At 57.1% G+C, this 14,465-nt stretch overlaps 1 protein-coding gene across 1 annotated transcript in view; it reads left to right on the top strand.

Moving 5' to 3' along the window:
• HPSE2 (heparanase 2 (inactive)) overlaps nt 1-14,465 on the top strand; it is a 112,967-nt gene that overhangs the window by 94,771 nt on the left and 3,731 nt on the right. The window contains exons 9-10 of the mRNA XM_086616380.1: nt 2,475-2,581; nt 3,724-3,838. Of these exons, the coding sequence (XP_086472506.1) occupies nt 2,475-2,581; nt 3,724-3,838 (222 nt within the window). The remainder of the gene's footprint in view (nt 1-2,474; nt 2,582-3,723; nt 3,839-14,465) is intronic.

Below are 14,465 nucleotides of genomic sequence, written 5' to 3'. Positions count from 1 at the left end.
TGGGGGGAAAGTCCGGGCAGCACGGTACCCGCTCCCGGGGTGGGACGTGCAGCGGATTGGGAGGGAAGCGGCTAGGGGCTGCAGCATAGCGTGGGCTGTGCAGATGTGCCGGGACACGGGCTGGATGCAAGGGACAGGGGTGAGCAGCGTGCTGTAAAGCCTTTCTAAAGCAGCTTACTCTCCAGTCTCCCATCCATCTATTCCTGAAACTTGCTCCCGAGGACAGGAGGGAGCGACCAGGAGGTATCAAACGAGCCAGAGCAGGGCAGGTGCGGTGCCTGCTCCGGAGGGGTCTGCTGCTGCGGTGTCTTGCCCCTCTTTCTCAACTTGCAAAGCTGTGACAGTTGCAATTCCAAGGTGATTTTCACTAGTGGAGAATCATGATCATTTGTGAACAACTGTTGTTTTTTTCCCTGATGATCGTGTTCTGACTGTGTTATAAAACCCAGCTGTTGCTGGCGCGCTGTGTCAGAGCCCACGGCTCTGCCTGGCTGGTGCAGCCTGCAGCGAGCCCTGCGCTCCCTGCAGCTCAAGGGGACCTGGCTCGCATCTCCGGTGACTGAGGAGGGGACAGGGGCTTCACAGGGTCCCCCCGCTTTGGCTGATGCCTAGGCAAGGGCTGTGACCGGTGCACTCAGCTGTCAGTCCAACAGCAAATAAGGAACACCTAGTAAGTGGGGAAGGCTTTAGGGACTAGAGGAGATGTCTGTCTGTCTGTCTTGTCTAGGTTTTCATACCATACCAGTCACCGTTACAGTTGTAATTCTTGCAGGGAGAAACCATAGGATGAGTAAACAACTCAGCAGTCCTGGGAAAGGGGATACGAGGGTCGGCACAGCAAAACTGGCAGAGAGGAGCTACTCGCCAAGTCTTCCAGCACAAGCTGGGAATCATCCACACGTGTGGATGATCCTCCTGCTGCGGGGAGGCATGGCAAGGTGACTGGTGGGATCAGCGCAGGGGCAAGTGAGAGACACTGGCCAGTCCTGCCCCTGCTGGGGGGGACACAACCCCACCAAAAGTGGTGGCATGTGTCCCACCTCTGATGCAGGTTGGGGACCTGCTGGGAAGGGAGCAGAAGCCCTCAGGGTGGGCATGGACAGCGGGGATGGCTGGGAAGGTGTTTGCTGTCCCAGCTGTAGACAGCTGGGTGGTGACATCCCCAGCAGGAAAGGACACCAACCCGAGGAGCTCACCGAACCTCATGATGGATGGGATCCCAGACCAGCAGCAGCAAGGAGGTGCCATCGGCACAGGTTGGGGGAACCCTCACACCCACAGTGCAGGATTTGGTCTACATGGGGCAGGGCTGGGGAAGAGCTCTCCCGGGAATGCCAGTGTGGCTGAGGAAAAGCACAACGCTGGGTGCTAATAGCCTCCAGCTTGGCTTTGAGTCCGTGCATCCTGCCGGGGCTGATTAGAGCAGCTGGGCTTGTCCATTTCCCTGTTTTATTGCTTCCTCTCCGACGGGGGAAGGTGGCGGGCTTAGATAATTACAGGCAGGATGCCAACACCTCTGGGGCTTCAGTTAGGGGTGTCGATTCTCACAGGCTGTGAGTGGGAGGCAGCCCAGAGCTGGCGTATTTAACGTCTTTGAGGGATCCCAGTCCATCCAGCACATTCCAGCACTCCTCACTAATGGGGCAGGATCCATCAGGCAGCGTGGAGCGCTCCTCGGGCTGCTGGGTTTGCAGACATCTGGTCACAGGAGCTCATCACCCAGCCTGGAGAAGCAGGATTGCAGGAGAGAGGACGGGAAGTTGTGCCATGCTGAAGGTTGCTTGTGCTGGGAGCGGGCAGCTCCAGCCATCCAAGCCCTCCTGTCCCACCTGGCATCTCACAGGTGTCTGCGCTGCTGGCTGGAGCCTTGTGATCGGTGGGCCAGCAGGCTCGGACCGGCACATCCTGCCTGTGCCAGGGACTCCTTGGATGGTGAAGCAGCCCCAGCTCAGCCATGGGTCTGGCTCTGCCCGCTCTGCCCCCAGTAGATGGGGGCATCTACTGCTTTCTTCTCGGGTGCCCACCATCCCTCTATGTGGCTCCAGATTGCGTGCCAGGGCTCCCACGCTGCAGAGCCATCATGCCTCGGGTGCTCCCTGTGGCTGGCAGCCACCATCCGTGGGGCATGGATAGCTGAGATGGCAAGGCAGCACAGGCTGCAGAACGGAGTGTGTGGGGAGACCACAGGGAGAGAGCAGGGCCTGGATTTGGGAGCGTGAGAGCATCTTTGGGAGGTCCTGTTTGGAGCAGGTCCAGGACATGTGGCAGCGACAGAAGGGCGAGGACCTTGTCACCCACGGCTCAGACATGGTGAATACACCCAGTGACCGTGCCAGGGCCAGACAGGCTGCCCAGCAGTGGCATTACAGAAGGTCTTCATAAGCCTTCCTGGAGTGTAGCACAGGAGATGTCTGCCTTGGCTTTAAATCATAGGTTCATTAGAGTTGTTTTGGCTGCTTTTATGTCCCACACAGGTTGTGAACACATACACGCCAGGGAAGAAGATCTGGCTGGAAGGCGTTGGCGCGACCTCAGCTGGAGGCATGAACAACCTCTCCGATTCCTATGCGGCCGGGTTCCTGTGAGTTACACCAGCTCGCTGGCAACAGGGCACTGCCATCCCATGGGCTCTGCGGGCTCAGGTGCTGCAAAGCCGCTGCAGCTGGGAGAAGGCCAGCTCTGTGCCCAGAGACCCCGCCTGTGCCCCCCTCGGTACTCCCCCTGCAGCCTGGACACTGCTACTTTCTCCATAGCATCCCTGTTATCCCTCCTCAGCTATGCTTTCCTGTAGGTGACCCAGTCTCTGGCATAGCCAGAGAAGCAGAGCAAGGAAGGGACATCTCGAGATCCCACACGGTTACCCACAGTGTGCCCGCAGGGCATGGGCATGGAAGGGGAGATGCGATCCAGGCATGCCAGCTCCAAGATCCAGGGCTGGCATTCTGACAAGCTTCCCTCGCTCAGCAGCTCAGGATCACCCTGGCCTTCTCCTGCTCTGCGTTTTTGGTTCAGGCCACAGCCACGTGTCCTTGCATGCATTCACTACTGGGGCACCTGCCCAGGGAAGCACTTGGCAGGACCCTGCTCTGGAAACCATTTTCTCTCCTTCTTCAAAGCCACAACCGTTCCTGGCTCCTGGGGCTTGTTTGCTGGCACAGCTCAGTGGCATGGGCATCCTGCTGCCAAGCCCCAGACCACATATGCAGAGCTGGCCATGATCATGAAAGACGGAGGAAAATTATTTGGGCTTTGCGGTGAGGCGCAGGGACATCCCTGGGATATCTGGGCTGTGACAGGCTGCAAGGATTCAAGGCTTTTCCCGAGGGATGTGAGGAGACAGGCCACTGTGATGCTTCGGTCCCTACTGCCGAGATGGTGGGTGCAGGGTGCTAGCAGACTAGGGGGCACCCCAGGCTTTGGGTACAGGGCGGCAACGCTGGGGTGTACGCAGGGGCTTGGGCACGGTGTCAGGACGTGAAGGTGGACACAGCTGGGACAGAGGTGGCCGCAGCAGGGGCAGAGGCATGCAGGCTTGCTGGGGTGGGGATGGTGGGAGCCGGTCGACAGCCAACACACGAAACCATCTGAAGGCTTCAGCCCAGGTGCTGGGAGTAGGTGCCAGGTCAGGGGCACAGGAGCAATGCCGTGTGCTGGAGCACAGCTGTGCCGCTGGGGCCAAGGGGTCCCCCTGCAGTGGCCTGACTCTGCTCCCTCCATCCTCAGGTGGCTGAACACACTGGGCTTGCTGGCCAGCCGGGGCATCGACGTGGTGGTGCGGCACTCCTTCCTCGACCACGGCCACAACCACCTGGTGGACCAGAACTTCAACCCCTTGCCGGTAGGTCTGCCTGGGGGCGTTGCATTGGCTCTTGCTTCTCCCCACTCCTTTGTGCAGAGTTTTCTCTCCTTGTGGCCTTGAAAAAGAATTTTTCCAGATCTGTTTCTTGCAGTATTAATAGGAGACCTTAGTTCACGGCAAATGCAACATGTTGGAGGCAGATGGGAGAACGTTGCCTCTGTAGCTGAAACTTCATCCAGTGCCTGGGGTCGGTGGCACAGGAGGGAGGGAGGCTGGTGCCACTGCAGGTGCCAGTGCAGGCTGTGGAGTTGGAGGGAGAGATGTGGCAGGACCATGCATGGCACAGGGTGGGTAGCCAGATCGGTAGTGGTGCGCTGACCTGGGGGAAGCCAGGCTGGAGCCTCAGCACCCAAATTCAGATCTCTAGAAACTGAGGTGAAGAGCATTCCCAGCTTCACAGGGAGCAGCCTTCCTCACCAGTGCCCCGCAGGACCCCTCGCTCTTCAGAAACGCCTGGGCAAGGGGAGACTCCCAGCACACATGGTGCTGATAAAGAAACCATATGAAAAACTCTGTTAAAAGTAGCAGGTTTCCTTTTCATCTTTTTTGAGGGGGCTAGTAAATACCCCGCCTTGTTAGTGGAGAGCCGTGCAGAGCGGCTGGGCGCTCTGCATCTCCCTTGGAAGGGATTTATGGGTCCATGACCTGGTAGACACTGCCAGCGGGCCAGGGACCCGTGTTGGAGAGGTGCACGACCCTGCCGCTGGGAACCTACCTCGGACACTGCTCTGGGACCTCGGCGGGTGGCTGGAGGGGGACAGAGGCTGAGGGAGCTGTGTCTTGGTCGGCTCTGCCTACTCAGCTGGTGAAAACAGCATCCCTACGACAGCATCCCCGAGGAGAGGACATGGGAGGTGTCTGCAGCGTGATATCTGTGCTAAGCCCCTTGTCATGGCCTGGGAGTGGCTCAGGAGGGCAAACTGGTGAGTGGGAGAGCACGATCCCCTGCCTGTGCTGCTCTGGCCATCTCCCGGAGCACTCTGGCCTGGCACACCCCTCCGGCAAGCGTACCTGCCAGCTCTGGGGCCTTGGGCTGGAGAGGGGCCTGGGGGGCTTTGAACTTTGTTTGAGATGAATCTGATCCTGGGGCAAGAGCTTGATGGATTTCTTCTGAAGAGCCAGTTCCTCTGGCCAAGCTACATATCCCCCCTTCCTAGAGCCTCAGTTCCCCCTCTGGTTGCTCCTGGCTGGACAGATGCGGGACAGCTCTGCCAGCACAGCGAGGGCAGCAGAGCTCTTGCTGGCCAGCTGGCCATGGCCAGCTCTCCTGACACAGCAGGGACAGTGGCCCTAGAGCGGCTGGAGCAGGCATGCAGTTAGGAGTGGGATTCAAGCCAGGGAAGGAGTTTGAGAAATAAATCCCAGGCTGTTAAACACAATGGAGATCTTCAAAATGGATTTTGCTGTTGTTTTAAAGATAACCCTCCCAACAAGTTGAGTGCCACCCACCTCCTGGCTGTTTCCTTGCTCTCCCATGTGTTTCAGTGTTTATGTGTTTCCTGCGTCCCACCGCTGTGTTTCTGCACAGACTCCAGTGGGTGCTTCCCCAACCCTGTTCTCTCTACTCCTGTACTTTAAAAGATCCACAGGCAGGTGCAAACTGACAGAGGGTTTAAAAGCTGCAAACACCAAAAAGCCCAGCGAGACCGGACCGTGACCCGCTCTGCGGAGCAGCGGCAGCAACTTTCCCGTGGGAGCCATCAGGGAGATGAAAGCCGCTGGCCGTAGCCGCGCGGGGCCATGGCGCTGTGAAATACAATCTGCTCATTAGCTGCCACGACAAAGAGGTTTCCGCACATGGACTGGGCGTGAGGCAGCTGCCTGCTGAGAGACGGGGCTGCGCTGCCGCAGCATCAATCGCAGGCCCCGCTGGCAGCTCCTCAGGTTGCCAGGAGCCAGGGCTGGGCTCCCTGTAGCAGCCTTTGCACCTCCTCCTCCCCTGCCACTGCTGATCCCCGCTTGTCAGATAAGAGGACGACGTGTTTCGGGATGCTGAGCTGAAGCTGAACCTTTTCCAGCGGTGCCCTTAGATGCCAGGTAGCTGCACGGTCCAGGGAGAGTTTCCGTTGTGATCCAGGGATGGTGTGGCAGTGCACATGTGGCCCTGCATCCTTGTGCTAAAGAGCTTCCCATATAAAAGCAAGTGATTTGTAGTCATTTGCAGTACGAGCACTGTGCCGCTGCCACAGAAGCCTTCTTCCCTGTCCATCACTGGGCCCCCTGGATGCTGCTGGTCTTGCTCATGTTAGTACTGTCTCTGTTAGGGCATGTTACGGTCAATGGCATAAGGAAGCTGATAAAATGTGGTGTGTGCGCCACATTTGGGGATCGGGGAATGCGGATAACAAGGGTCACTTGGTGGGTACCACTGTGAGAGTCTCAGCTTCTAAGTCCCCACATTTCTTTCTGCCTCTCCCCCAGGACTGCAGCGCTGGGGGGATTTGCTATGTGTGGGGGAAGGAGCAGGCAAATCACTGCACCACTCTGTGCATAGCAGGATGCCACCTGCTGTCGTGGGCCACGCTGCAAGCTAGCGAGGGGTGCTGGGGCATCAGACGGGCACAGAGCATGGCCGCTCTCTGGGCGCAGGTGCTGGGCAGCAAACCTGGGCAGCCTGGTGGGGCTTGCTCTGCGTTTTCTAAGAGTTAGCCTTGGCTTGAAAACAAACTTGTAAACTCTGGCCGTTTCGGTGGGAAATGCAAGAGCACCTGGGAATAGCTGCTTGGAGGCGGGGATGCAGTGAAACCTTGAAAGCAGAGGTTTAAGCTGGCCTGTCCCTGGCTTTGCGCCATGGTGGCTTGCTGATGCAATGCAGCCTGGCTCCTCAAAAATGGTCTCAGGCAGCCAAGGGGCCATGGAGTTCATGGAGAAATTATGGAGATGCTCATGTCTCTGCTGGGCTTTCCACACACAGCTGTCTCACGAGCTAAGAAGCATCTTTTGGATTATGGGGCATCTTGCAAGGGGCATTTGTGCCTCCATCCAGGTCCTTTACCCGTGAGAGATCAGCTCTGGGTGCCCGTCCTGGCTGCCAGAATTGCCCGTCCACCCTCTCCTCAGAGGTGGTGACATCAACGTCTCGTGCGAGGGATGGGTGCTATGGAGGGGGAGACGAGGCCGTCTCTCTCTGAGCCTCCTTCCAGATGCAGATCCAAGGAAATGAGTTTCTCTTGCTGGACTAATGGGGACCAAAACAGGAGAAGCTGGGTGACACAAGGTACCCTGGCCTCGGTATGGGGATGATCAGGCTGGGGAATAGAAATGCTTCTGCTGACCTTAATGCAACTGATCTCAATTGTTTTAATGCCTTGTTATTTTTGAGATAACTTTTCCGTGTATCATTGGAGTGCTTTTTCTTCCTGAGTGACTGGGGCAGCCAGCTGTATAATAATCAGGGCTTGTGCTTGAGAAGCCCTTCAAATAAAGCCACTCGCAGGAACATCAGCCTGCCTGCCTGCCTCTCAACCCATCTGTACATGTGTGTGGGAGTGAGGAGCTGAGGAAGGGGGGGCAGGAGTGGCACTTTGATATTCACCCTTCACAGGGCAGTGCTTTTGAAGAGCCGCTCTGGCATTTAGGAGCTCTAGGCTCATTTCAGGCATGCAGTGTACGTACTCCATCTCTCTTTCCTTAATATCGCTCTGAATCAGTCCAGAGGGATGCAGTACATTTATTTCTTTGGAGAGCCCCTCAGGTAGGTGTGAGCTTTCTCTTCAGATTGTTAGAACACGTTAAAGACCTTTCTGCATGCTTTTCCACATGGCATTGCCTCTTTTTTATCCACCCTTGGTAGTGATTTCTGCTCCCTTAACGCACAGTGCTGTAAGGTTATACCTATTTGTGGAAAACTTGGGCGTATTTCTAGCCAGGGCCAGAGCAACACAAACCGCATGGAAAAGCCAAAGCTGAAATCCAGACTTCCATCTTTTGATAACTGTGGCTCCTCTTGGACCTTCTCCTAAAGGCTGTAGAGGGCGAGATACTTGGTTATCCTGGGTTAAGTAGATGCTAAAACTTACCTTCTGCTTATGAGTTTCATATGCAGCATGAGAAAGGCCCAGAGGGATCACAGGGTGAAGCGATGGCAGGGGCTGCCTGCTCAGCTATGGTAGTAGAAGACAGTATGATATTGCCTGTGGATTGATGGCGTCCTTGAGAAAGCATCACAGCAGTGCAGAGGTCTGTGCCTGACGGTGCCGTGGTTGGACGCTTGGATGCCGCGGGTGATTTTTCACCTCCTTTGCTCAGCCCAAAGGCACTGAGGAACTCAGTGGGAAAGTTATTGTCTGTCTTGCAGGAGGGAGGACCCTGGGCTTGTATTGAGTCTGTCTTTAGTGATCTGTCCCCTTCCTACCTGGTCTTTCATAAAAGCCCTGGTGTGAACGAGTTCGATGTCCCCTGGGCAGAGCCATGGTGTGAGCTGTGTCCTCGGGCTGTGCCTGGCGATTTGGTACCAACAACGCCTGCCCGACCTGTCCCAAGCACCTCCCCAGCGGGACAGGGGCTGGGTCCCTGGTCTCCGGGTGCACAGAGGCGAGGGATCTGCTGGCAAGGTGCCGTGCCAGGTGCCAGGGGTGGGAGCAGGTCCCCTGGCTGTGCTCCTGCTTGCTGCACGTACGTGCTCCCCAGTGCACTCGTTAGCTGAGCTGGCTTGGCCAGAGGCATTGCTAATTGCAGCTGGAAGTCCCATCCTTCTCCCTGGACGGTGCCTTTCCCGCTCCTGTGCTGTGCGGGAGGGGACCATCCCCAGGCCAGGGCTGCAGGAGCTGGATCCTCACCCACCTGCACCCATCCCCACCCTGCCGCCTGCTTGCCCCATGGCTGCCCAGCTGCTGGGCTGGACGGTGTCCAGAGGTGAAGAGGAGTCCCGGCATCTGTAGTGGGAAGCGTACAGAGAGCCCTTTCCTGCAAGCACTTGTGCTCCCACCGCCAAGCCGGGCCAGCTGGCTGCGGGGCCGGGGGAATTCAGCCCCGCTGCTGCGCCGGCCCATCTGCGAGCCCAGCACTGAGTCACCGCGCTGTGCACATGCAGCCGGCCAGGCTGCCAGGGGTGGGAGCGTGGCTGCTGTTCCTCCCAGCGGGGACCATCGACTTCGGGGTGGCTGTTGGGGAGATGGCAGCCAGGCCAGGCTGCAGCGTGCCACGCGCTGCACAGGGAGAGGCACGGTCCCGAGCCTGGGAGTGACAAAGGATAGGGAGAGGGAAGGGGTCCAATGGAGCTCGCACACACATGGAAACTGTTCCTGATGACCATAAATCTGCCGCGCGGGCGTCTGGCACCCCCATCTGCCCCGCACGCCAGAGCACTGGCTCTGGCGGGAGCACTGCCTGCAGACAGGGATAGGATGGGAGAGGCGAGAATGGGCAGGAGCCATCTGTACGGGATGTTCACTCTGGCAGTGGGAGGGAGGGATGAAATCCCAGGCAGTTCGGGTGCACGCAGGGGAAAGGCTCTCCCAGGAGACATCAAGCTGGAGCATGGCCCGCTGAAGGGCAGAGTGGAAACAGTGCCCTGCAGAAATCTCCCAGCCAGACTCAGCACGAGTGCCTGGAGCAGGTCTGAGCAGGGCATCCCCTCCACTTGCCTTGTCCTATCAACCGTGGTCATACCATGTCCCGAGGACTGCAGCATCCTCCGCTCTCTGCACCCTCGCTGCTCCTTCCAGGAGCTCCAAGTCTGCTCTGAGGCTTTTTTATCTGTGAACAAGGAGACAGATTTAAAGCGCCTAAACTCTGCTTGCTGTCACAGTGGGTTAAGGGGCCTTTCCCTCTTAGTGTGCCATAAAGAACGTCTCTGAAGCGCGTATGCTTGGACTGTCAAACGCGTCAAAGCCGTGCTGCGGCTAGCAGCTCTCACACCCACCCGCCGGAGCTGCGGGACATGTGCAGACCCAGAGCCGGGCTGCTCCTCCTGCCCCAGGGACTGGGGCAGAGACAGGCACCGACTGGAACTGGCACCAATGGTTGGTACTTGGAAGGATGGACACAGCCACTGCTCGCATCTCCCAGAGGCACCGTGCTAGTGACAGACCTGCCCACCTTGACGACAGAGACATCCTGGGGATGTGGAGGAGGTGGGACAGCAAGACCCTTCCCAGGGTGGGTTGGTGCTGTCTGGCCGAGCAGAGAGGAGTAGCATCGTGGTGAAAAGCAGCAGAATGGAAAACAGCAAAGAAATTGCATTTGGTTTCCAAGCCCTCTGATCCAGCAGCTCTGCTCCCTTCCTGTGGCCTCCATCTCTGGACCCTGTTAGGGAGAGGTGATGATAAAAGAGAGGTTTGGCTCTTCCTCCATCTCTCAGCTCCCCAGGAAAGTGGAGGCTGCTGGCTGGCAGTCAGCTTGCCAAGGGCAGCAGTGGCCAGGGGCTACTTCCCACGTGCCACTCTCCCAGTTCCCCGGGCAGGCTGTCCCCTCAGTGTCACCGGTGCCTGGCAGTGATTCCTGTGGCTGCCGCTCCCAGAGCAGGAATTTTGCCTTAATGTCAGTGTTTGGCCTTTCCCCAGGAGGGAGAAAAAGAGCAGAAGAGACAGAGACAAGGGAGAGGGGCTGAGCAAAGGGTGCAGTGGCTCAAAGGCTGGGGGGACGCAATGCTCATTGGAGGCCTGATGGGTTGTGCTGCTGGGGGAGACCCTGGGCTGTAGGGTGAACGGCTGATGCTCAGCCCGAACACAGAGGTTGTGGTGCTACTGCCACCAGTAGATGAGAATGCTGCTCTCCGAGCCCATGGGTGCATGCACGTTAGTAGGTTATTTGGGATAGGAGCGAACTCTCCTGGCTGTCCCCGCAAGCTGCGCTTTGGGACTTATGGCAGAGCCATTGCAAAATGTGACCTGGTTCCCCTTCCCTAACTATGAATAGATACTCAGCCCACAGGGCCAGACAAGAGCCAGCCTGCCGTGAGCCCCCATGAGCACACAAGGTGCACAGTGCAGCCACAGCAGCAATTGTTCCACTCTACAGAGCTGCTCCTGCGCTGGCTCATGTCCCATTGCCCTCCCTCGCTGTGCCTGCCTCCTCTCCTCTCCCTCCTTAGCCAAAAGGCACTGTGGTGTGGGACTGGCAGCCCCCCGTGTCATGCTTCCGCTGTAGACCGCTTGCTGGCAGAGAAAGCTGCCAAGAAGATGTGAAGGTGGAAGACGATGCAGCAGAGCGGTGTGAGATGAGGCATTGACAGCTGTTAGAGCAGGAAGGAAGAGGATCAGCACAATGAAAGCAACAGATGCCCAGGCAGAGACATCAGCAGCTTCAGGGGACTGGTGGTGGACACCTGCAGGCACCAAGTCTAAGGAAGAAAGGAACTGGACAGGGTTGGCCAATCCTTTGACAGGTGCAAGTGCCTGGATCAAAGCAAGGGTCTGCCCTCTCCTGCCGATGCTGCTGGTTCCTGGCAGCCCAGTCCGCCTGAAGCCCCTTGTTTGGGATTAGGAGGATCTTTATTCCCCACGTGCCTCTCCCAGGCCCTTCGTGCATTCGTAGACCTTATCTGCAGTGTTCTCCTGTAGTGCTCAGGGCACAGCCGCAAATTCCTCCGATATGGCAGAAAGACAGCAAGTGTTGTAGGAGACCACTCTCCCAAGGGCTCAGCTCTGCAGGACCTCCACACAAGGAGGGTGCACGTGCAGAATGGCAAACAGCTCACGTCTCCCAGAACAGTTGCGTGAGCTCATGAGGACAGCATCACAGCCCACTCCCGGAGATGATCATTTTGACATTAGCAAATGTTCCCTGTGGGGAGAGACTCTGCCCCGCTCTGCTTGTTGCAGGACCTTGCACAGGATTTGGGTGAGAAAGGCTCAAACTCCCACAGTCCAAGAAACACATAAAACTCAGGGATAATGTTAAAAGCGGCATCCGTCCAGCCTTGCTGGAGGAACGACCAGCCGTGGCTTGAACAGGATGTACAGACCTCCACGGGGAGAAGGCTTTGGATGCTGAAGATCTCTTTAATCTAGTGGAAAAAGAAAGAACAGGAATCACTGGTTGGAAGCTGAAGCCAGACAAATTCAAGCTGAAAATAAGGAGTGGAATCGTTAACAGTGCGGATGTTTAACCGCTGGAACAGACTCCCTAGGAAGTGGCGGCTTCTCCATCCTTCCCAGCCCTCACAACCACAATCACTACTTTTCTGGAAGATGTTTTTTGCCAAGAACGAGCCAGCAGGCTCAACAGAGGGATAAGAGAGTGAAGCTCTCTGTCCTATGGTGTGCGGGGAGGCAGAGCAGCCAGCCCTTATCTCCACGTGGGTTGCTTAGACTGTGGAAACATGCAGATGAAGGTGTAGGAAAGGAAGAGTTCTGTAACAGGCTGTTGAAACTCGAGCATGCCTGAGGGACGGAGGAAGAGCTTGGACAGCTTCAGAAGAGGGAAGAAGCAAGAGGAAAAGGAAGAGGGTGGGCAGCAGCAAGCTGATGTTGCCGGTGACATGGGGACACAGAGCCAGGACCCGGCAGCCCCAGCCAGAGGAGGCTGTGCACGGCAAGGTCAACAGCCTGCTCATTTGAAGTTTGGCTGCCTTTGCCAGTTACAGCCCCCGGGAGACTGACGGACTACGGCTCTGTTACTCCGGTTTTCTGGTTATGGAAACGTCTTCTCACATGTGGTGAACACGGAGGTGAACAAACTCAGGTGGGCTGTAAAGCTGCTTTGCTGCCTCTAGGAGAGAGCGTGGGGATATGCTCCTACACCCTTCCTAATGGCTCTGGAGACGGGAGGGTCTGGTGAACAGGTCTGTCTGAAGGTCTGCCTTACCAGCCTTGTTTCCAAAAGCTGAAGTCTCTAAAAGCTCCTGCAATGAATTAAAGCGTGCAGAAAGATCAAGTGGGACTCTCTGGGCTTTCCCCATCTAATAGAAAGCTCTTGGGTCTTCCCTGGCCCCATGGTGCTCCGAAGACGTGGCTGAGCTCTGCACATCACCTTGCTTGAGACAAACGCCCATCCTGCCCATAAATCGGGGGTTCCGGCCAGGAGCCCTCCCGAGGCACAGCACGGCTCTGCCTTTGTGTTCTCCTGGCCTGCAGCTCCGAAGGCTGCAGTGGCAGCACTGCTTAATGGGTCTGCAAAGTAATTCAAGCAAGAAAGCTCCCTCAATTCCCAGGGGACTAATAGCGGACCAGATTCCTGTCTGTTATTCCTCCTTTACTGCTACAGCTGTATTGCTGGCCCAGCCCTCGCAACGGGAGCCCACTGTGACTCCAAAAGCCAAATCCTTTCTGCGGTTGTGCTGGTCAGAGCTGTGCATCTCTCTGCGGATTGCTGGGGCTGCCTCCGACAGGATACCCAGCACCACGCTGCACGGCAGGCATTCCTCTTTGCAAGGGGCATATGGGCACTGCCAGGTGGGGGGCCGTGCTCTCACAGGGTTTGCCGTACGGAAGGGGGTGCCAGCCACTGCCAGGGGTCTGGGGAGAGGTCACTGATCAGTGGAAAAGCCAACCTGACTATAGCCAAGCTGGATTCAAGAGCAACTGCTTCCCAGGCCGGTCACTGTTCGAACAAGAGCCAGTAGCGGCCAGTGCCCAGCAGCCCCAGCCTGATTTTAGCTGTGATTCACTCATGCTGGTGATAGAAGCAGCCCCAAAGCCCCCGCCCAGCTGGGGAAAGCGCCCACACCCAGCAGGTTTGATCCTGTCATGCTAGGTGTGTGTGTAATTCATCATCCACACGCTCAGTGTCACCAGCTCCTGGTAATTTATTGCAAGTAACACGATTTTGGCCCCCGCCGCAAGCGGGCTTGCGATGATGCGAAAAGCTGCAGCTGTCTTCAGTGCTTCCCTGCAGTAAACTGAAGAGCTTGAGTGTCTCAAAGCCCACACTGATGACTCCTTGTCCAGCCTTGGGTCGTTTTTCTGGCCCTCCTTTGAACTCTCTTTGGTATGTCCACATCCCTCTCAAAATGGAGACTTTGGAGCTAGCCTCACCAGCCAGGCAAGATAAAATCACTGCTCTCCCCTCACCTCCTGCAGATAGATGCTGGAGGGACAGGTCAGTCCTCACGCTGCCCTGGGGGCATTGCCTGTGCCAAAATACTTTACACTCAGCCGTGGTCATCTCATGCTTTGCAGAACAGCTCACCCTGCATCTGCTCACAATGCCATTGCTTCCCAGAGAGACAAGCATCTTTCCTTGTGCGCAGCCCAGGACATGCTGCACCCTCTATCTGCCTGTGAGCTGCCAGGGGCTCAGCTCCCCCAGCTCTGCAGGGGAGCAGGGTTTGTCAGAGCATCCTTGGGAAGAGTGTATGCCAAGATGAGAGATTTGGCAGCAACCGGGGCAGGTCCTGGAGCTGGGCAGCTCCCCACACCCCCACATTTCAAACCTTGCTGCTGCTGAGCCTTGAGAGCGGAGGGACGCTGGTGTCGAAGCAGCAAACCCCCAGGGACCACCCTGCCCGGAGAGGTGAGTGCTCAGCCAGAGCCTGGAGCTGCTGGTGCCAACTCCCCATGGCAACAAGGCCATTGCAAGCCCCATGCAAAAGAGCTCTTGAGACACATATGGGAATTTCAAGGGCTGCCACGAAGTCTCTGGCCTCTATCACTCCCATAACTTGGGGGTGAAAGCAGCGTCTCATCAGTGGAAACATGGAGAGGAGGTGAGAAACCCCAAGGGG

The sequence above is a fragment of the Tauraco erythrolophus genome, chromosome 9, assembly GCF_009769465.1.
Source record: "Tauraco erythrolophus isolate bTauEry1 chromosome 9, bTauEry1.pri, whole genome shotgun sequence".
Lineage (NCBI taxonomy): Eukaryota > Metazoa > Chordata > Aves > Musophagiformes > Musophagidae > Tauraco > Tauraco erythrolophus.
Note: the sequence above shows the minus strand (reverse complement) of the source record. Positions and strands in the feature narration are given on the sequence as shown.